At 38.9% G+C, this 23612-nt stretch overlaps 1 protein-coding gene across 1 annotated transcript; it reads left to right on the top strand.

Moving 5' to 3' along the window:
- The first annotated feature begins 548 nt into the window (after positions 1–548).
- SH2D1A (SH2 domain containing 1A) lies at positions 549–21420 on the top strand. Its single transcript, XM_089487628.1, has 4 exons — positions 549–685; positions 6835–6898; positions 12831–12962; positions 21295–21420. Exons 1-4 carry the CDS (start codon positions 549–551, stop codon positions 21418–21420), a joined length of 459 nt encoding a protein of 152 aa, XP_089343754.1.
- Positions 21421–23612: the final 2192 nt, after the last annotated feature.

The following is a 23612-nucleotide window of genomic DNA, read 5'->3' as shown; positions in this document are numbered from 1 at the left end:
CCGTCTGAGCCACCCACAATCCCTGACCGGCAAGGATGCGCTGACCACCAGCTATGGTTAGTTATGCTAATTCCCAGAGGAATTTCAGACTTTGGTTATACAGGGCTTTATCATTTTTTTTTTAAATAAATGTATTCTTGAAAAAACTAACCTCACCACATGCAGCTGTTCCATTAAACATTCTTACCTGTGGGATGACAGGCATGAACATCAATTGTGTTTTCTGCCTTTTCTGTTTCACAAAAAAAACTTCTCATATTTACGCCTATAACTACGTGGTATGTTTTCCATAGTTCTGCATATCTCTATTTATAATTATAATGAAATGTGTTTTTATCTCTGCATATTATGTTCCACGGTGTACTGAATATTTGCATTCTTCTGTTGTGAAGATGAATCTGCGTGTCAGGCAGGAGGAGCTGTAACTTTTGTCATACTATATATTCCTGTTTTGGTTTTACAATTTGCACATTTCTGTACTGGAGTGACATTTCCTTTAGGTTCTTACTCAGGGCTGTTTCTTCAGATTTGCTTTCTCTTTTCACAAGATGGAGTGTATATCAGTTTACCATGGAAAAATAAGCCGTGAAACTGGGGAGAAGCTCTTGAGTGCTTCTGGTAAAGATGGAAGCTACCTACTACGAGACAGCGAAACCGTACCTGGCATGTACTGTCTCTGTGTTCTGTGAGTATCTGTGCCCCGAGCCATCTTACGCACTCTAGGACGACCATGTAGTTGTGCATTAAGACAATAAGTTCACATAAAGGCCAAAATGAGACAACATTTAATTAAGAATCTCAATATTTGTACAATATCCTGTATTGGTAAGATCGCTTATATTTGTGTTTATTTTCACATTTTGAGCCCCTCAAATTTGGCTTTGGGCAACCCTTTACTTTCACCAAAGTCTTGTTCTAAGATATACAGTACATGTTCTGAGCCCTTCACAAATAGAGATATTCAGCATTGATTTATATTATATGCTGATTTTTCTTATTTGAGTTAAACCTGTAAAATTTGTGGAAAAAATGGTACGCATCTCTCTTTCATGCCACATATTAAGTCGGGTTGCTCCTTATTTATAAAAAGTGGACTTGTCAAATTAACAGATTTACCCATGATTATATGATGAGATCATGCAAACCTCATGCATTTGGGTACTTTATATACATATATATATATATATATAGATATATATAAAATCAGATTTATCTGGGACTGTACATATTGTAGAAATCTTTCGGTACCTTTGTTACATGTCGAAAACTGTGTGCTATTTTCTATGCAGTGCCCTCTATTCCAAGGGTGTGGTATGTTTTTATTTGTGTTTTTTCCCCCCAACATGTCATCTTTTTTTTTCTGCGAGACTCAATGTATTTTACTGCATTCACAGCATGTATTGTTTTGTTATTGGGATTAGAAATCAAGTCTTCTTTCTCACACAAGCCCCCCTGAACATAAACTTCCTGCAGACGTCCAGCAGGAGTGCAATACATGTGATACAATAATACATGCTGTAAATGCAGTAAAATACATTGAGTCCCACAAAAAGAAATTGAATGTTGGGGAAAAAACCCGCATTAAAATTACTGAAAAACAGCCCACCAGCAAAACATCCGTCTTTAGACAACCCACACGTAACCGGCGGCTGCTACCTCCAATGACCTTAAGGAGAGTTCAGGTTCCACTGCGCAAGAAGCGTACTAAAGTATGCACCCACTTTCTATAGATACATCTGGGGAAGGAGAGAAGTCCCACCTTCCTTTTCAAACATATTTATTATTTTCATATAAGTGTATTATTATTTGTATACACTTTTTATATAACATTGTAGCAGTAACAGACCCAACGGTTGACATGGATAACACAAACATTACTTTACAAGGTAAGGCATATCTTTGCTCAAGGTACAGAATACTGGAAATTTCAAGATCACGTGGTATAAGAATGTTAAATATAAGAGAGGCCAATTATTGTATATAAATATTTATGGTGTCATCCAGGAATAAAACTTTTTTGACTACCTATATCTCTCCCATCCTATTGAAGTGAACTTTTGTTTCTTCTTTTCTTTGCTGTTTTTTTGGATCACTTTGAATTTGAGTGAGATTTTAATAATATATTAAGCCATTTTTTGAGCTGCAATTAAAGAGTATTTTTTTGCAAAATCATATTTATCTTAATTCTTACAAAACATATTGCACTCTATTCTAGAACTGTATAACTCTATTGGTAATTGCACATTTCATTTGTTTTCTTTGACTGATTATAGATTGCAAATTGCTAAATAATTGTATTATAGTATGCAAATTAAAAATGAATAACTAAAAGTTCAAGTGTAAGGTAACTTTTTTATGCTACCCGCTACCCAACCTGTTAGGAAAACAGCTGTTTTTTTATACTAGACGTTCACAGCTTCAAAGTGGTGACAACAACCAAAGTTTTCAAGCAGCTCTGTTAAGATATGATCTGTTCTGGTAGCCAAATTATGTTGAAAACGGTTGTCGGTTTTAACAATGAATGCAGAAAGAAAGCATCCTGCTTTAGTTTTAACCTTTTCACTTCTACATAATCACAATACGAGACATACAAGAGTGCTTGAAAACGTATAACCCAATCCTGCAGTTTACACATATTCTGATCTAATGCTATGTCTGAAGCTTGAGAGACTAACTCCTGAGTGCAGAGTCAGGGTAGAGCCCCGCATTGGTGGGTGTGATGTGTGTATATATACTGTGTGTATATATATGTGTATATATACCATATATATATATATGGTATGCCCTGATGAAGGCTCCGTGTAGGAGACCGAAACGTCGATATGACCTAAACTAATAAATATTTTTGCACTTTAATTTGAAGTCCCTTTTTTTTCTATGGATGTCTAATTGTGGTCGAGGATCAGCACCGGGGCAAGTAAATTTATGGATTAGAGTGTGTCTTGCATTCTTGGGACATTTATATATATATATATATATATATATATATATATATAGTATACCGTATTGGCTCGATTATAGGCCGCACCCGATTATAGGCCGCATCCTAAAAGTTTGGTGCTTTTAGAAAGAAAAAAATATTTTTAAAGAAAAAATAGACATGAGTGGAATGGTAAAACAGTATTTTATCTAATAAACAGGAATACATGTATTGTAATAGAGATTTGGAAAACCAATAGACTTTTTAAGGTCCCCCCCCTTAATTCACCTTATAGATATTCCCCTCTGCTCCCCTGATATGGCACTCTGCCCCCCAGATATGCCACTCTGCCCCCCCAAGATATGCTTTATGTCCCCCAGATATGCCACTCTGCCCCCCAGATATGCCAAACTGCTCCCCTGATACGACACGATGCTCCCTAGAAATGCCAATCTGCCCCCTGATATGCCACTCCCTCAGACTCCCTGGTGTCTAGCGGGGCAGGCCAGTGGACGTCTGCATCTGAAGGAGAAGCACCGACGGAAGTGCCGGCAGCGGAGGTTGTCTACGCGCATCGTTCAGATGTCCACCCGCTGCCAGAGAAGGATCCAGGTACCCTGCAGCACTGCGGGGATCTGGATCCTAACCCTGCTGCTTGCCCGCAGCAGGGCTAAATTAAAACCTGCATGTCCCGGGCATCGGGGGATACGAATTGTGCATCCCTGCGCTAAACCCTGAATATAGGCCGCACTTGTTTCCCCCACTTTAAGTCTTTAAAGTGGAGGTGCGGCCTATATTTGGGCAGATACGGTATATGTAGATGTTGTAGTGGATGTCACTTCCTTGTATGTCTTCTAATGCCGCTGTGGGCTGGTCGAAGGAAGCTCCCTGAACATACCAACCGTCCCTGCTCCCTGGATTTTAACTGGGTCTGAGCAAAACGCCTCCGTGCTCCTCTGTCTCATGCAATTTGCATGTTAAATAGCGATGTGTAGTACTACATTCCTATTGATGAAGAGAAGCAGAATAAATATATATATACACACAAGATGTTATTGTTATTTTCCTATAATATTTATATGCAATCTCTAGCACTGAAGGTTCATGACTAGTCTTCCGATTTGACCTATGAGTAATGAGTTTTAGTTCATATCTCACCGAGGAGACTTTTGTAAATGACAGATAATTAGCATAATTATGTCCTGCCATTGGCTTGGGGAAAGAGGGCTGATGTGACACCAGAGCTCCCAAATATAAATCTATATATATACTTAAACAAAAAGGACCAGTAAAGAAAAATACTTTCACTAGTGACAGACTGATCTTGGTTGTAGATTCGACTATGGTTGTTTCTCGACATGCAAAAACATGCCGAGACTCTTTTTTTGATAAATCCATGGATTGACCTTTTAATAATTTGTCTCAATTACATAGTATGTAATACTTTTTGTTTGCATTTAATGTTATTGTTAATGCACTAGATAGATGTATTTATGTCACATTACAATAACAGGCTTATGAAGGAAGTTAGAATGCAATAGCATGAAGGTTAACATCGCTATCCTGTGTCGTGATAACTCTAAATGTTTGATCTATGTTAGTCGTTATCATTGGTGTTAAATCATTGCTGACGGAAGGAAAGAGTATAACTCATTGAGATTCCCGCAAGTTCACATGGTTTGCTTTCCTGTCTCTAAAATAATTTTACTTAACATGGGAAAGAAGAACCAAAAACGACAAACAGAACTTTAAAGCTATTGTTAAAGTGCGAGGAGCTGCTGAATAAATTAAAATTACTATTACAGATTTTTATTTATTTATTTATTTTGTTGTTCGGGTTGCCAATAACTCTGTTTCTTGCGACGGAATTATCCCCTCTCTTAATATCATTTTGAATTGTAGTAGAAGGGGGCATTTAAAGGTGCGATTCCAACTACTTTACTGAATGTCAGAAACATAATTTGATCATGTAGAATTTTACATCATAATTCTTCTGGGAATACTTGCCTTAGAAAGAGGGCAAAAAACCTGTTTGCTTTACAAGCTAGAGAGTGCCATTCATGTTTTGTCTAAGTGGAACAGCACCTTTAAAGCACCTGGCAGCAACCATTCCTGTAAGAGCTACACTACTTATATATATAATATATATATATATTTAATTACATTTTATTGTGATTTCAATAAGGGAAAATGTATGATGTCTCATCAAATAGCTCCAAAATACCACCCACGCGTCGGTATGATGTCTCATATAGCTCTAAAAAACCACCCACGTGTCTTGTTTTAAAAATAAAGGGAGTACCCCTTGTCCATAAACTATATATAGTAGAATAGGAACCCTGGAAAGTTAAAACTTAACTTTTATTAGTAATCAAAAGTTAAACAGAGTTTAATTTTTACATTTCAATAATCCTTAAATGAGCCTACATAAAATACACCGACCTATGTACATTGTATAGCTCCCTAAAATGTGTATATTATTTTGTGTAGGATCACTTAGGGTTTATGATTAAGTGATAGGAGGCGGAAGGTTGTAGCTAATGGTTTATATTCAGGGGAAGAACTTGTTACTAGTGGAGTACCTCAGGGATCATTATTGGGACCCATATGTTTTCAAATTTTTATTAGTTATATTACAGAAGGTCTTAATGGTAAGGCAGATGATACAAAGAGAGTAGACATTACAGGTGGAACAACTCAAATGGCAAATAATTTAAGTAAATTAGAAGAAAGGTTGAGAGTGTGGAAACTGTCTCACAGCAAAAGCAGTGGAGGCAAATACACTGAGGGAATCTGAACATATAGACATAAAGTTATCCTAATTTAGTTCCAACAGTGAAGAATGCATATTAAAATGCTTTGGAAGTTAATACGATGCTTGGAGTGATCCTCCTTTGAACACTGCAAGATATGCATGTGCTACATCTGAACTGAAAGTGATCTTTTCTGTTTTTTTTAAGTAGGTCAAGTCGTTATATGGTTTGCGTGTCAGAGAATTCGGGAGTGGTTCACAAAACATTAGTTGTTCATTAACTGGAAAAAAGTTTTATCTAAAAATGCACGCGGAATGGCAGTTTCTATTTTTTTCACAGAATTTTTTTCATGAATACAGAGACACTACTGCATTCTAGTAAAAAATATCCTTATCGTCAATAAGAAAAAAACATGTACCTTACTAAATCTCAGTCACAAATGACTAAAACATGAATGTGGGCGCACCGTAACATTTCAGTTGTCCAAAAAGCAACATCTTTGTCAAGTGGACTGGCGCTACCTTACCTTGGCTGGAGTGCACAGCTGTCACACTATTGCCACAGGATCACATAATAGCCTGCAAGCAGACTGGCCCTGTTTGGAATATTAGGATGGGGTCCCCCATGTCAGTCCACCCCTGTCAACCCACCCCAAAGAGCCACCTCCTGGTGCTCAACCTCTGTGTGTCAAGAGCCTAAGAGTGCCCGGGCCCCTTAGTCATGCCCTGTCCAGCTCTGCTCAATGGTGAAAGTAAATTTCAAAGAGCATTAGTCTGTCTCTGCTATTTAGCTCACTGGTTTCCCAGAAAACATGTTAAATTGTTGGAAAATGGATTGCTTTATTAATTCTTTAAGTGACTAAACTGCAACTGTGCTATAGAGAATCCTGCAGAGAGTTGTGACGATGACTTTTAAGTATTACAAGAATAAGCTTTAGAAAGCTTTGCTAAAATATTTTCTAGGTAGCGTTTGTTCCACTAATCCTGCCAGCTAATGAAAAGAAAAATCGTGTGTGTAAATGGTTAAAAGAATTGTGTTTGGAAGATAGGAGCACATTAAAACATGGTTCCACAGAGACAATATAAATGTCATCATATGCTAATTTGATATTTCTTTTCCAAAGAGCTTTCATTTATTCAGAATATTTACCTTTATTAATAGGAACAAGGATTTGGTTTATACATACAGAGTTCATCAGACAACAACTGGATCGTGGACAGCAGAGGTGAGTGAATCCTGTAATTCTTTAACAAGCACACAAACAATCATAGGGGTGACCAAAGGATTCTTGGCGCTCTAAGAACAGTAAAATGCTAGGGTCCCCACCGCTCTGACTCCCTACCTAACAGCCACATTTTCAAAAAGGAGAGGAAAGCACTCCTGGAAGATTAACTCCTAGAAAGTTTGCTGCTTTGGCCTTATGGAGATGACAGTGGTGGTTTTATCTAATCTTAATAAAGCAGTGTTTATGTAAACAGGGATGTAAACCGAAATACTTTTTAATGAAATGCCAAATGGTCACCCATGGAAAAGCTATGCAAATAGAGGTTAGTCAAAACATTCATGCAAAAAAAAAAAGAATTGAGCAAAGTTTTACTATTACTTTCTCTTGTAATGCTACAATATTATTATTATTTGTTGTTTTATATAGTGCCATCATACTCCGCAGTGCTGTACAATGGCTTAACAGGCCATAACAAGTAGTGTATAATGTAACAATTAGTAGTAACACTAGTATAAGTATTGCAAGAGAGCAACTAGGAAAGGTGAGCTAAGGAATATGGGAAGAAGGGCATAAATGTGTACATTTGTAGGCATCCTTAAAAAAGTGAAGTTTGGGGGATTTTTGAAAGATTGAAAGCAGGGGAAAAAACGGATAGGCCAGAGGCCCTTGAAAAATCCTGCAAGCGTGCATGAGAGCTAGAGCACAGAACAGAGCACAGAACCGACGAGATCATCAGATTAGCAGGGAGTGTATTTAGAGATGAATGAGGAGATCTAAGTAGGGGAACCGCTATGAAGAGCTTTGAAAAGAAGTGTCAAGATTTTGAAATGAATCCTGAAGTCCACAGGCAGCCAGGCAAGGCAAGGAGCTGAGGTATAGCGGAAAACACTAAATGTCTGAAGAGGATTATGATGAATCAGCTATCATATATACTATATGGACAAAAGTATTGGGACACCTGACAATTACACCAACAGGGACTTTGAAGAAAGTGCCAGACGAGAGTATGGAACAGGAGGGCACATGACTGAGGGGATGGTGGGTAGCCCTCTCCCCCTCCCTCTTCATGTTTTGCAGAGAAATCTGCTTAGTCATGTTTGAGGACTGTCAGTCAAGGAATGATTGGCAGCCCTGAGCTAGTGGGTGATAGGCGTGTGTCATCCCTGTGGGCTTTGGGTGTCACCATATATATATGTGAGCCCACCTACCTCACACCACTAACTAAATTTCCCTGGGAAAGCTTTCCCTCCCTTCCGCCCCTTTTTTATGTTTCTTTTCGGTTGGTTATTGGGCTGGCATAGAGCAAGGATTAACCACCATTAGGTATGGCTTGACTCGTGGTGCACAGGCCCTCGGCCTAAGTGCAGGACACTCCTTGAGCTTGTGCCTTGGTGAATCCAGTCGTGACAAGGGCTGCCATGCATGGGACGCCGGTGGTCTCCACAGTGTTACGGTTTTACGCCTGTGCCAGCTGGGTCAGTGTAGTTTACGGTTATGTAAGTGGTTGTTTAACAATTTAGGTGTTGGCACTTTGTAGCCTTTTAGATTTCTTGCTATCAGTTGATATTTAAGGCTTGCACGTGTTTACAAGTGGGTCATGTGGTGCGGCACGTGTGTTGCCATATTGTATCAGGTTTATCATGTGTTTTCAAATATTGTATGTTTGTACTATAATAAAGTTATTTTTATATCTGTGTCACGGTGTGGAAGGCGAAAAGCAGACTGCACCGTGGCCAAAATTATCCATAGTTGACTTGATGTAATGGTCAGGTGTCCCAATAATTTTGTCCATATTCTGTACATTTAATGATAAATATGATGGTTGGAGTGTACCTTCCCCCAGCCATAATGGATATAGCACATATTACACTTTATAACTGGTTATATATTGTATATTGTGACGGCCCCGAGTTAATCGGTGCCATCTGTAGTAGTGGTTGTTACCATCCGGGGTTAAAATGTGTGAGTATATTAAGTATTAGTGATTTATGTACTTTCCCCATATATGTGTAGTTTATTTGTGTATACTGTGTTCTCCTTCATGTCCTACCCTATCTATGTGCCACATGTCCTGCCCCCAGACTTTTAACCCTGTATAACCCACACACCATCGACCCGACCACAGCACTATCATATGGAGATTCCCCACAGGTGGTGGGGGTGCCGACCAGGGGTAGTCTGGGGAGCGAGCCGCTTGTAGATTCCTGGCCAACGGGACTTCCAGGAGAGCGGGGGTTAGCCGGCGCGGTTAGAGAATCCGCACCCGGCTACCTCGCGGCTTGTCCCGGCATAACTTTGAACTGCTGCCGCTCGGGATTCCTGTGACTGATCACATCGCTTTTTGGACAGGATATCCTCAGGACCCCGAGCTATCCTTTGGTACCCCAGGGTCGCCACCGCTCCTTCGGGATCACCCCGAAGAAATGGCGGTTGAAAGCTGTACAGACATTGCGGGGCCTAAGTGTAGCGCCGGACTGTCTGGGCTGGGCAGGGCTATGTGGACATGGTTTATGGCCTTTTTCCTGTGTTGGACTGTATATCAGCCCATGTGTTTCCCAAATAAAGAGTCCCTGTTTTACCTCACTACGAGTCCTGTCTTGTTATTGAGGTAAGCCTCGGTGCTGCCCTTATCAGGGTGGCAGAGTGCTGTATTGTTATACTTCTGTATACTACAGTGCCGCTGAGGTTCCTGAAGAGCTGTGTCCTCTGTGAGGATCACTTATTGTCCTTTTCAGGACAATAGCCCCACTGTGTAGCTCAGCTTCGGCAAGCCACAGTGGTAAAGCAGCCCCTTCTCTCTGCATACTGGTTCTGTCTGGCGCTGAAGGGGTTAGTCGATGGTTTCTCGGCAGGAGGAAGCAATGATTGGCGGGAATACCCAGTCGGGGTACAGGTCAGTCCCATCATATATATATATATATATATACTGGCTTCTATGAAATAATGGGAAGAATAATAACCACTAAAGAAAAGCAGTGGGTATATCTAGCTGCACATGAATCAGTATACTCTCTATTACACAAAAAAAAGTGTATCGCTTCTCTTTTGTATTTTGAGTTTGTATTATCTTTTAGCCAAGGGTCTGATTGGCAATCTGGCACACCGTGGGCCACTGACCGACAGCACTTCATACTAAAGCGATCTGCTGCTCAAGAGGCAGATCGGGTGCTGCAGTGTGTGGCCGCAGGTTGGATATGCCAGGCAAGTATAGAAATGTAATATGTGTAAAAAAAAGTTAAAAAATTAGATACAAACAATAGATGAATAAATTAGAGACATCATTGTGACATCATTGGAGTCCACGAGATACAAGCAAGACATCCAAAGGGATTCCTAAAATAAAAAAAACAGTTCCCCAAGTTGTACCCCTACAAAATTCTGAAAAAAATATCCCTAAACCCATAAGGAATAAAAAATATACAAAATAATTTTTGTTTTTTTATGTATTTCACATGGTTTCAAAAGAGGGCCCTGTTTGTCCTAGGGAAAACAATGTATAATTTTTTAGGGGTGCACCAAACATGGAAAGGCAAATTATAGTTTAACACACATACGATAAAAAGGGCACAAGGCTTCTTCTTTATGTAGTAAATATTTCCGGTCAAGGAGGGGTAAACACATAATCTGTGCGTAAAGGAAGATCTTTCATCTTTGTGTTACTGGCCCTTTCAGGGCATAAAGTCAATACGATTCTATTATTAAAAAAGAACCTAGTGGAAAATGTTAAAAAGTGAGTGTTATATTTATAGTTAGATGTAAAACTAGATAACTGCTGATAAAAGTTTACTCTTTCTCATAAACATTATGTAATTTTACATTCAAACTGTTGTATATATTTTATTAATAGCTGCAATATACCAAGCACATACATAACAGTGATTTATAAAGTGTTGTAACGCATGGTTCTGCAACCTAATAGGATAAAAAATTGCTGAATTGAAACCATTTCTAGATCTGTCCTTTGATTAAAAAACAAGAAGGGGAAAACGGTTATTCAAATAATGTATTTGACTCAAAAGTGGAAAATCCGAGCTGAATCACATCTTTTTTAACTATAATTTTCTTGTATGGAAATTCCCAGAATATATCACTGCTGAAACATGAATAACACTTAAAGGGACACTTCAGCCATCATACACACTTCAATGCATATGGTAGCTGAGTCCCCTTCAAATTATCCCTGCAGATATATATTCTCCAGAATCCACCATATGGATTTGCCTCTTTCTCCACCCCCCCCCCCAGCTGGTTTCTGTGCAGGAGTTGTGTTTGGCCAAACACCACTCCTCTTATGTTATATAATTACCGCCAGTCAGCTCCCCCCCCAATTTGCATGGGCAGAAAGTACTTCCATTTATTTGAATGGCAACACTGTCCTGCAACTGATCAGTGGTGAGAATCGTCGGGCAATGGAGGAGGAGGGTAGCTCCAGTTTGCAACAAACACTTTCTAAAAGGGTCTACCTAGGAAACCCATAAGAGAGCAGAATGGGCTTAGTTAGGATGTAAATTGCCATACATGGTCATTGGCATACCTAGGAACTCTTCTTTGGATCACTGCAGGGGAACTCGGGATTGCGGGGGCACCCCCTTCAAAAATGGCGCATGTCCCTCCAATATCAGTGGGACCTCCTACCCACATCACACAAAGGGGGGACTCCGGTTGGCCAGATCCAGAGTGTTCCTAGGTATGGTCATTGGCACCATGTAAAAATACTGAATGTTTGTATAAAACTAAATAAAATGTTTAAAAATAAAGTACATAAGAGAGATTTGAATGGGAAAATGATTATTGTTCCCATATTTATGGATTCTCAAGTATCACGTGCACACATTATGCATTATGCAAGATCTCACAGAGATTCTCTTTTTTGTTTCATGTTCCACAAGGTTTTATTACGGTACATAAAAAGCACTGCTAAATTCTTTTTAGTTAAGGGTTTACAACTACAGTCACATTTATGATCTCCCATCTTGACTAATCAACAACCTTACAGAATTCAATAATGGACGGCACAATGAAGGCATTTAAAAGGCAAAGATTTTTTTGTATTTTTTAATAAAAAAACCCTGTGGATTTCTAATTACAGTTTTATTTAAATTAAATGGAATCTATTTTAAAATATGGCGTAGTTTTGACTTTCTAAACCAGCGTGTCACGCTAGAAATGTTAAGCTCCAGATTTAGAATTAAACAAAAAAAGTTTGGACACGAAGTCCCTGCTTGCATCCTATTCTGTCACGTTACCTGCAGCTTTTGGCCTTTGAACACCTCACAGGTGTTGGTCCGCTTTGTCAAATAAATTTATTTATTAATGGATTATAGGGAGAAATTGTTTACATTCATGCTCACACTCATGAATAACATAACACCGGACACACCTAATTTACTCTGTGTGAAGCCTCAGCCCACTTTCAATGCAGCACACGCAAATACATTATGTGACCCCGCTGAACCCCACTGCCCCATCAGCTGGCCAGTTTCCGGGACAGAAAGCCTTGGTTGAATGGGACAGTGGCAAGCATAGTTGTGAGGGAGGCTAAAGCCAGGTTAACACCTTGTTACACTCGGAGCTGTGGTTCTGTTGTATAAAAGAGACCTCTCGTAATCTCTTGGATTATGATTTAAATTAAAGACAGCGGTCAGTGGTGTATTTGGGATACTGTATGCTAGAGACAGACTTCCATAGTGTAAATGGGCTGCCAAATTAGGACATTTTACATTGAATTTATTTGGGTCCCAAGTTATTATTATAACAGTGTGTTGTTGTTTTTTTTTTGCAGAAGCCCATGTGTTCCAATTTGTAAACACCATTATATATGTTTATGTAGAGTAAACAACTATAAAAATGTACAATTTGGGAAATCTCAGGCATCATTGCAAATTCTGCACTTCACTGAATTTCCGAACATGCTAATGTGTTTGTTTTACAGGCCGCACCAGGGGTTCCAAGGAGGATGTTCCGAAAAATACAGAATCTGATTTCTGCTTACAAGACACCTGACCAGGGGATTGCAATCCATCTGCAGCACCCAGTAGAAAGAAAAACAACAAAAACACACAAGGTAATCTGTGTGTAACAATATGGAGTGGAAATAATTAGAGGATAGTCTGTCGAAGGTTTGTGAATGAGATTGCTGGTCCCAAATATGGTTTGCAATTAAGTTGATTCTAGTAAGCCGATAAAGCAGTAGATAACAAGCAATACTAACGGGATTCGGTCTTCGTGGGTGAAACCGAATATAATAATTATCCAGAGAAATGCCTGTAGCGTATCCAACTGGTCCTCTATATTGATATGTTCCTTAAACAGATACTTACTGGCCTATTTGCCCAAATCGCTAAATGACAGTGTTACACTATTTAATAGCAGAAGAAAAGCACAGACTCAAAGCTTATTTTGGCGCGTACATCTGAATGCGCTTTATCTGAACTGTAACATAAGCCATTGTGTACACGTGTAGCCTGAGACTTAATTAAACATTGTAATAAAAACCAGAACTGAATAACACACAAAATAGTAAAAAAAGAATACCATGAAAAGCTTCAATGACCAGACCTGATAAGAGAAAAAGGCACTCAATGATAAAGATTTTTTATAATAATTGTTTTTAGAACTATTATTTATAGTAATTCTGGTGAATTTTGTTTTTGATGAGTATAAGTTCTTAAAATTGACCGTGTGAGCTGCAGTACTTTTTTTTGTAGGAAGTAGATCTTCACTTGCTACGTCCAAAAGCCTTATATACAGATATTATTACTGAATAGTCTTACTGTCTCTACGTTGTAATGGTGGATATTTTGACAACCAATGCCACTGTTTAAATAACCCATTTTTGGGACGGGGACACATTTGATTAGAAATGAAATTCCTGCTAAAGTATTGATATGTTTCCGTTGGTAACCTTATCCAAGTTAGCCAAACTCTAACTAAGAAAGGAGAGATCATCTAGCTATATCTAGAAGGCTTGACTAATTCAAGGTTACTAATACAGATTACACATGGTTAATCTATTGCTTTTTTACGTTCCAGGTTAGCTGAGTGAATTCTTCAGCCACTGAAGCAGGAGCAACATTCAAAACTCCTCTTTGTATTTTCCAGAAAATATTATTCCTTCCAGAAATCTGATGAACGAGCTTAACAAAATAGAAGCGTTTAATGTTATTTTATAACTATGGCCAGGTACGAGCATTGCTGTGTAATTTTAAAGCATGCATGTATTGTATAAAACCCAAAGCTGGATTCTGGTTGATGTGGCTTTGCTAACCTCAAACTGACAAAGAGAGTTCCACTAAACCAGCGAGAGTTTAATCATCTCACAAGATATACATCTACACATCTGTGCCTACTGTCTGGTGGGTGGTTTTGTAAATATTTTGTATTTTAATGATTTTTGGGGGGATTTCATATTTTTGGAAGGTTTGATTTCTTATGTGTTAGACTGTGTTTAACTAGATTTCATATTCAGCTATCAAGATTATGTAAAATGTAAACTGCTCCTTTTTTTACAATTAGAATGTGCTTAAATCATCTACTGTATGTTGATGCTAAATATCAATCTATTTTAACATAATGAGTGCTGCAATTGTATATTACGATCTTGGTTAGGTGACAAAAACCAACGAGCCCTTTTGTGTTATATGTTCTAGTTTTATTTTTTTTCTATAATTTTGTATACATTAAGAGCTTTAAAGTAGTTGTGTATTTCAAGGAATTTATACCTTGGGGGACATTTCTGGAAACCAGGGATGATCAGTTGGAGTGGATTAGTTGAACATTGCTAGCCCTGAAAATCATAAGGTATTAGGCATTTTGCTACAGACCCTAACTTTAATGCTTAATAAATCAATAGCAGTATACTTGCCAACTTCTACCCACGCTGAATCGGGATCCTGTGCCTTCTGTGGTGTCCCAGAGCCAGGAGAATTAAATCGGAAACCACGGGATTGCAGTCCCGAATCCTACTGTCCCACTAAGTTCTACCTCTGTCATGAAAGGTAGAACAGACGTAGAGCTCGCCAGGACAGCGGGAAAGAGTGGCAAAATCGTGACTGTCCCACAAAAAGCAGAACAGTTGGGAGGTATGGAATACATTGCAGGCAAAAGTAATACTATTAGTCAGTCTTGCATGTAGTCTTTTTTCAACCCTAACACAAATCCCTGTGTAATTATATTATTTTATGTGTAGAATGGCTACATTTAATAATGGAAAGAAATGTCATGGTCCATAACGTTAGAAACAACTGAGAAGAACTAAATAATAATCTTCTTATTTTGACAAGGATATCTTAAAATTTACATTGAGAGGCATACAGAAGCCATATACTGTACCATCTCTTAGTCTACAACAATGGCTGTAGTACAACTCCTCATTACATTATTATTCCACAGAACGTCATAACATAATTCTTTTTTCTTGAGTTGGTTCATTTGTCCACTTGGTTTTCTAGTTTTGTAAAAGAAAAAAACAAAACAAAAAAAACCCAGTCATATCTTTATGTAAATTTTGCTGTCCCCTGGGAACTGACCTACCAAAAAACAAGAGAAAGTTATAATTTGAGTTGTGTTCTCATATTAGAATATCAGTATTAGTATGTTATGTCAAGTGTGATTTGGTATGTTTATGTACACATGATGTCTCATGTTCAAACCTGCCCATATCTTACCAGTGGGCTAATAAAAAATACTGAATAAAATAAAATAAAAATGACCTTGTTCAGAAAGAAAAATCTTCTTTTAAATGTTATATATATAATATATTTTTGTTTTTTTTTACCTGGAGATTGCCGGGTGAAGACCCCGAATCCTCAGGGTCGCGGGAGCGGGGTCTTGACACCCCCCGCCCATTTTCCATTTAAATGGGGGTGTTTCCCGCCCACTGATGTCAGGGGAACTCCCACCGACGTTCTGGGACCCCCCACTGACGTTAGCCGCGTCCCGCAAGGGAAGGCTACGGGTAGCCGGAGCCCAAAAGTTCCCAGGTATGCTAATCATCTACCCACGTGCATCGAATACTCGGTAATCACCTACCATGTGCATCAACCCCACCATCCTCTGACGCTGTGTCTGTATATCCTTTGATTCTTCATTTCTCGGTAAGATGTCACAGTGGCTGCTAAGTACCCCAATAATTAGCCCTAGTAACTAATTACCACTTTTACTAGGAGTGGACACTGTGAGCGCCACCTGCTGTTAAAATACTGTTTGTAATGTCCAACTAGAAAACCTTTAACAATAGCCCTATCCTTGGTTAAAATTAATTCTTTTTTGTAATACAGTTAAATCTCTTCATATATTTCAGAATGTCAATCAGGTCACCATCTCTTCTTTCATTGCTTCGAACTATACATACTAATGATTTGTGGTATTTCATGATACATTTTCTCATGCAGTCCTTGCCTTTCACCCTTTTCTTTGAATTTTCTCTAATTTATTAAGGTCAGATATAATATCCCATTACGCGCATTTTGGTTCCCTATGCTCCACTGAATCCTTTCTTCTGTCCATACTCCTTGTCAATGCTGTACTTTCATGTCTACATCCCATTTCTCTTAAGGCAAGCTTTCTTTAGAACTTCCAGTTCCACCGAATACATCAGTCCTCTTCCTACTCTGTTTAATGCGGTTCTAAAATAGCACTTAATCAAATAAACTTTGCATTATTGCCCCATATACTCAGAGGCAGCTTTTGTAATCATCTTGGCTGTCAGCCACACATAGTGTAAGACCATACTGATTGTATACCTACAGTACAGTATAGTATATTCTCACAGTCACAGGATATAAGCCTTTCCAAATTATTTCTTCTAAAAGTACATGCTTACAGTCTAATGGGAAGCAATGCTTAATGAAGAATACAATATATGTTTACAAAATGCTTTCAGTGGTTTTATGTTAATCCTTCAATATCCCCTTCCTCAATAAAATATTTAAAATAATCAATATAGTTTTGTCAGAAACGTTGGCAATTATAGCACAATTATACAACATTGCATTATATTAAAACTAGAAGTCTTTTGAAATATACTTTTTTTTTTAAACTGACACTAATAATTAAAACAATGGAAGTGGACTTTCTCCTTGAAGTCATGCCCATACCTGGGAACTTCTGGGCTCCTTGCGGGACGCGGCCAGAACTGCACACTGACGTCAGTAGGCGGTCCCGTGAAGTCGGTGGGCGGTCCTGCTGATGTTAATGAGAGTTCCCGCTGATGTCGGGGGCGTTACCGCTGACATCGGGGGCGTTCCTGCTGACATCGGGGGCGTTAATGGCAGTGGGAACCACCCCTATTTAAAGGAAAAATGGGCGGAGAGCGGGGTGTGTCAAAAAACGGAAACCGGAGAAGCAGTGCTCAACCGGCAATCTCTGGGTCAAACCCGCAGAGTTCCCAGGTATGGTCGTGCCTTGTTCTCTTGTTTGGCACTGCTAAAAAATATAATAGTAGTGTCAGCTATGTACTATGGGTAATTTCCCCCAGAATGTGAAATGCTCCAGCATTTGGTAACAATATGTATAAACTATTTTGCTGCTGTTATTCCATAGTCTTCCCCATCTGTCTTTTTAATTTACGGATGTAAAAAGTCTGCAGAACATTGACATTAAGGCCTTTTGCTTTCAATCATCAGCTTTCCATGGCAGCTGAATTAAAAGCTTCAGCAAGTTTCTCCTTCGCGCATTTCTGTACAGTGTCAAAAACCCTGCTGCTTGATGCTGAGTGATATTTCAGTAATGCCTTAGGTCATTCTGCACTCATTATATTTAATGGGATCCACAAAATGCAAAACAGAGCTGTGTGGACAAATATCTGGGTTTAATACAGTCTTATTGTAGACATATTTTCAAATATCCCCAGGATCTAAGTAAACAGAAATATCTGTTCACAAAATCTCTCCCGAGAGCAGTGAACATTATGAGGTCGCTTGTAATTTCATTCTTAGCCTCACTAGATTGACATGTATATACGGACAAACAAAATGCAAATCAGTCTCCACTGATCCCATGCACTGGCCTGTCTAAACATAGACTCCGGGTATGCCTGATGTCTATCGCCTGAAACAAGTGACAAGAAAAAAGGCTGCTCTGATTTCCATTTACGCAGGTCATGTGTCTTCATTTATGTCACATCTACCGGTATGTTTGGAAGCTGAAAGACAAAGATAAATAATCTTATTTGCAGCCATAATTTCTATTTTCCCATTTTATTGTGATGAGATATTTCACATTTTCCAACCCCGGACCCATTTTTAACACAGCGTTAGAGACTGTCAACATTTCATTGCTGTGCAACATAAATTACAGTATCTGCCCTAACGATGGCTTTTGTCTGTCTACAACATTTCGGTTGTTCCAACGTGTGGGATGTATAGGCTCACAGAAAAGGAATCAATTACTCAGCTATTCAACTCACATACTGCTGGTCAGTCATTTGTCAAATGTATGTATACTATATGTATTATATAAAATGTTTCTTGGGAAAAATAATGATGATAAACTCAAGATGTGGTATTTTTATCAACTGCACAATTAAATAACAATGGATCGTCTATGTTTGAGGGTATTTATTCAGACGGGACAACACAGAGATGTATACGACACAAAGTGATGAAGCTACAATGCCATTTAACCACCTTGTGCTTTACAAACCCTAATGTACCCAGATATCCACTACAGACCAGCTCTACCCAGGCCTCCACACTGACTCTTTAAGAATCATTCACCAGCAGTCAAAGGAAAATTACTTTTTTGTCTTGTTGTTCATGTTACAGCCTTAGTTAATGATGATGCATTAAATAATGATGCATTATTTCGATACCTGCAAGGAATAGTGAGAAATGAGAAAACCACACAAAATACACACATACATACATACATATACCTAATCTGGTAAATTTTAAATATCACTACCAGAGAGATACAGTCTGGATTATGGAGTTTAGGCCCTGGAGCGGTTACACAAAAGGTCCCTAAAAGCCATTTCCTTATTGTCTGGGGCTGAAGTCTTCCCACCAACAGGGTACAAGCTCCAGCCAAATCTGTGACTGGGCACACAAGCCCATGTAATATGGAGGGAGAGGAAATAAAAGAAAGAAGAAGATCACTGTTTGACCTAAAGCCCTCCCACTCTTCCTGTCTGGGTTCAGTGTGGGAGAAGAGCTGGCTCTGCACTGTATTACTGAGGTAATACACATACCTGCTGTAGAGCCGCTTCCTCTCTGTTAGTGTCTGACACTAGCAGAGAGAGAATGTCCCATTAATCTAGAGCTTACAGGCAGCACACTTTATGACAGCAGTCAGGACTGGCACTACCTGTAGGCAAGGTAGGTGCACAGGCCTAGAGTGCAAATCTACTGGGGGGGCTGCACATTGACCATGTGTTAATATTACCCAGGTTATGAGGTCATAGAGGTTATGATTTACCATCGTCAATGTCAGGCTCAGTATATAGTGATGGGAGTTATGCTGTACCACTGTCAATACTGGCTCAGTATGAAAGGGTTCATGCTGTACCACCATCAGTGTTTGGCTCAGTATATAGTGATAGGAATTATGCTGTACCACTGTCTTTGTCTGGATCATTGTATAATGATAGGATTCATGCTGTACCGCCGCTTATGGCAATAAAATAAGTCTCCCTGAATGTCAGTTAGAAAATCTGATCACTCTAGTCACGCATTGTGCTCTGCTACAGCCGCACCTTGGGGGCTGCTGTCTCCTAAAACGGAGGAGAGAGGCGCTGCTTTGAAAATATAAGTCCTTCAGGTGTCTGTAGTCATGTGTATTATGTGCTCACATGATCTCACCCTCCAAATTTATTTTTTTCAATTTAGTGGAGGGTGATGTGCTCCCATTGCTTTCCCTCTCCATCTATTAGGAGGAGGAGAAGGAGGATTAGGGAAGTGAAGATCCTCCTCCTGCTGATGACCCAGCTCAAACCAGACAATGCACAATCCCATTAGGAGACACATCAATAGTCTGGGCTGGGTGACTGTGGACTGCAGGATCAACAATACGACATTTATACAGAAGGTCCCTCACCTGCCTGTCTTTTCAAAGGTTGTTAGGTCAGGTGATGGAAATGTTGTTTTAATAAATTTGATGCTGCCCCCCCAAAGTTGACAATGTCCCCCTGACCTCTACATAATGTGGATGCTGAACCCCCAAAAGGTGATGCTGTCCCCCTAACCTCTAAATAAAATTGATGCTGTCACCCTAACCTCTTAATAAAATGTATGCTTTCCCCTAACCTTGGAATAAAATTTATGCTGTCTGCTAACCTCAGAATAAAATTTATGCTGTCACTCTAACTTCAAAATAAAGTTTATCCTGTGCCCCAAACCTCAAAGTAAAGTTTATGCTGTGCCTCTAACCTCAAAATAATGTTTAAACTGTCCCCTTCATCTTAGAATAAATCTCATGCTGTCCCCTGATTTTAGAATAAAATTAATGCTGTCCCCTAACCTCAAAATAAAGAACGTCTTACAGTACTTGCCATGCTGTCTATTGAGAAGGCCATTGCTCATGCGATTGACATTGCTGAAGGACTTTGCTAATGCTAAAGCAATAAAAGTACATTTTTTGTAGACCCGATACCCTTTGGGAAATGATGCTTGAGCATCTCAGAGATCAAAGATTGGCACTTGTGTTATTGCTTGTATTTAGGTTTTCCCGTTATACATTGTTTTGCACTACAATTTTATTATAATTTGATTCAAAAGCTTACTTGGGTGAAAACCAGTAAAATATTGAGAATTTGCTAGTCTAGTAAAGTGTTGCATGCAATATTTGGTTACTGTGACCTCTACATTTTCCCCAGCAAACATCTATTAATTAATGCATAAAAGGTGTTAAGATAGCAATCAATAAAAGGGGTGGGGTGTAACTAGCCAGTCAAAGGGGGTCAGGGTACAAGGGGCAGAGCAGGGGGGCTGCAAAATAAGATTTTGCCTATGCTGGCAAAAATCCTTTCACCAGCCCTGAAAGCAGTGGAGCAGCTCAAATAAGTCTGTTACAGTTTGTTGTTGTGGCACAAACCTGCATTGTAGCTCCCGTGTCAGCTACCGGGTCTCTACCTCCGAACAACATGAGATGGCTCTTATTCTAAGGTGGGTGGTTGGCAGTTCCCACTTCTTCTCGGTAGTTGCTACACCACCCAAAAAAGGCGCATATCTCCCAACAGTCAGTTTTTCCGCTGGACAATCTCAGTTTTTTGGGCATTATCCCACTACGTACAATACCTACGTATTGTGCCTTTGGCATACTTATTGGCTATTTTCATATTTACATTATTTTCAAAAATAATTGTCCTGAAGTGTTGAAATAGCTCCAGTAGACCAGGGCATTATATCAATAAAAATCATGTAATCATCTTAAATATTGTCTTATTTTCTGATATAAAGGGATTTTTAGGATTGGTTGATTCTAATCGAGACTTGACTCGACCAAAAATTTTTGATTCACAGGGCCCTAATATAAACTGTTTGTCACCAAAAGTAACTATAGCAAAACTACAGAAAATTGATTAAATATACCCCTTGTAGCGTGGAAGGTGAGCTTTCGGAGTCCCTGGAGGCGATAGGGATATAGTGAATCTTGCAGAGGGAACTGTGTCTGGTAATTATTGTTACAGAATTCTGATTTTCATGCTGCTAGCTGGAGAAGCAACGCAACTGTAAGAATAGATATTATGGCTGTTTAGTCAGATGTTCAGCTAAGCGAGATTTTGGGGGCTATTTTTTTTCTTTTTGAAACTATTTGTGCCATGCTTGGAAATAAAATGGCCAATCCAGCTATTCCTTATGTTGTGTTTGAATGTGTAGTGTTAAGAAATTAATATCAAATTTGTGCTAATGTCGCGAGGGACAGATAGATATATTTAAGTGGAATTGTCACCGTATCGTTCACTGTTAATATTTGTGAAATCTAATCGAAATATGTCAGTGATATAACATTTCACTCATCTGAAAGGCCTGAAATTGCACCAAAGGTCTGTTTTGTTTTTCCGCAGATGACCCCCGCAGGCTTTCATAGAATTCAGTAATTAATGCTTTTTAACTGCCAGTTTGTTGGCACGGCTCAGATTTTGTATTCATCCCGGCTTCTTGAATTAGAGATTTTACAAATGCAAACATAGCAGATCTAATGTGAATCTTAATTGGCAGCATAATGAGTATTACTTTCCCTAATTAGCTGTATGATCAGCATTAACATAGGTTGGCCCATTGACTCATTAAAGACTTATTTTGTACACAACAAAATAACAAATGTCTCTCTCAAGAGGCACGGGCTCGTTACAGATAATAGTGCATTATAATATAAATATCTACAATAGACCCTATGTGAAATCAAAGTTCCACTGATGTGTTACCTTAAAGAGACAATACACTATTTTATTATTAAGCGCTTATGGACTAAAGGTTTTTTAGCACTTTTGCTATCTTGTTTTTAAGCAGAATTTCCCCTTCGCTCTGTTAGTTTAACCACACATCATATATATATAGTGATTTGTTTCATCACAAATAGGGCTTTTCTTTTTTAGAAACAGTACGTGTTTAGATAAAATTATCATGTGAAAAAAAACAAATGGGAAAAATTGAGTATTACCTAAAAACTTATACTAAGCAGATGAAAAAATATATATTTAGGTATATTTAGATATTTGTCTTAATTTCATAAACATTTCATATGCCATGATGTTAAAACTACGTCCTACTTCCTTAAGGGACAGTCTACTTCCTCCAACAGTCACTAATCATAAAGGTGTATTAAAGTACCCCCCACAATTCCCACCAGCTAGAAGCAGCCAATCACTTACTGAAATCAGCTGAAGCTGAGCAGCAGGGCCATCTTTAATATTGGTTGGACTCTGGGCAAGCATTTGCTTGGGCCCCACACTCTCTTACCGCATGGATGCACCCGGCTTGTTTAGATGCTGCTAATGGGTGTGCCAAGTGTGTGCAACCTGCCCAACCACACTTCTAGAGGCAAGTATTTATTTATATAATAAAATGGCATGGTAAATGAATGGTGCGGGTGAGTTATCAGAAATAGATGTGTAGTTGTGTGGGCTCCCTCTTTTCTCATTATCTCTCCCCTTTCTCTCCATCCCTTTCCTTTCTCCTCATCTCTCATTATCTCTCTCCTTTTTCTATCTCATCTCTCCCTTTTCTTGTAATCTCTCTTCTTACTATATCTCTTTCTCTTCTTTCTCTTTATCTCCCTCCTCTTTTCCCATCTTGCTTCCTTCTCATTATCTCTTCCCTTTCACTTATTTATTATTTTGTGTCACCTATAGGGTCCTTGCCTTGTTATTTTTTTGTAATCTTCAGTGCTCATAATAAGTACTCAACCACTTTCATTGCCTCATCTTCATCATACCCTATAACCTTTTCATAAGATGTTTTATCCCAGTAGGCCTGCCCATCCATGGAACAGATTTACTATTTTCCCCCAAATGTTTGTAATATGTCTGCCTGTTCCGTGCACCAATTTAACAGACAGGGATCAAACGTTATGCTTCCTGAACAAATCCTCAGACGTAGGTGTAAAGGTGAAGCATGTACCGCATCTTCGAAGGCTGAATGTACTATGAAAACACAAGGCTCCTGTTTTGTTTTTGTTTGCCAAGAGGCCACAAAAAATATTTTTAGAAGAAAAAAATAATTCATCTTTGCCCAATGTCACTGGATTGCAAGTGTTAACCTGTATTGCATAGTTA

Source organism: Sceloporus occidentalis, unplaced genomic scaffold (assembly GCF_023333645.1).
Source record: "Sceloporus occidentalis isolate IW3139 unplaced genomic scaffold, rSceOcc1.0.p SCAF_34, whole genome shotgun sequence".
In the NCBI taxonomy this organism is placed as follows: Eukaryota; Metazoa; Chordata; class Lepidosauria; order Squamata; family Phrynosomatidae; genus Sceloporus; species Sceloporus occidentalis.
The sequence above is the reverse complement of the archived record's forward strand: the minus strand, read 5'-3'. Positions and strand labels throughout refer to the sequence as shown.

Coding starts and splice junctions, on each gene's coding strand:
- SH2D1A (XM_089487628.1), top strand. CDS start 549: ATGGAGTGTATATCAGTTTACCATGGAAAAATAAGCCGTGAAACTGGG. Junction 686..6,834: donor ATGTACTGTCTCTGTGTTCT/GTGAGTATCTGT, acceptor CTTTATTAATAG/GAACAAGGATTTGGTTTATA. Junction 12,963..21,294: donor AAACAACAAAAACACACAAG/GTAATCTGTGTG, acceptor TCTGATATAAAG/GGATTTTTAGGATTGGTTGA.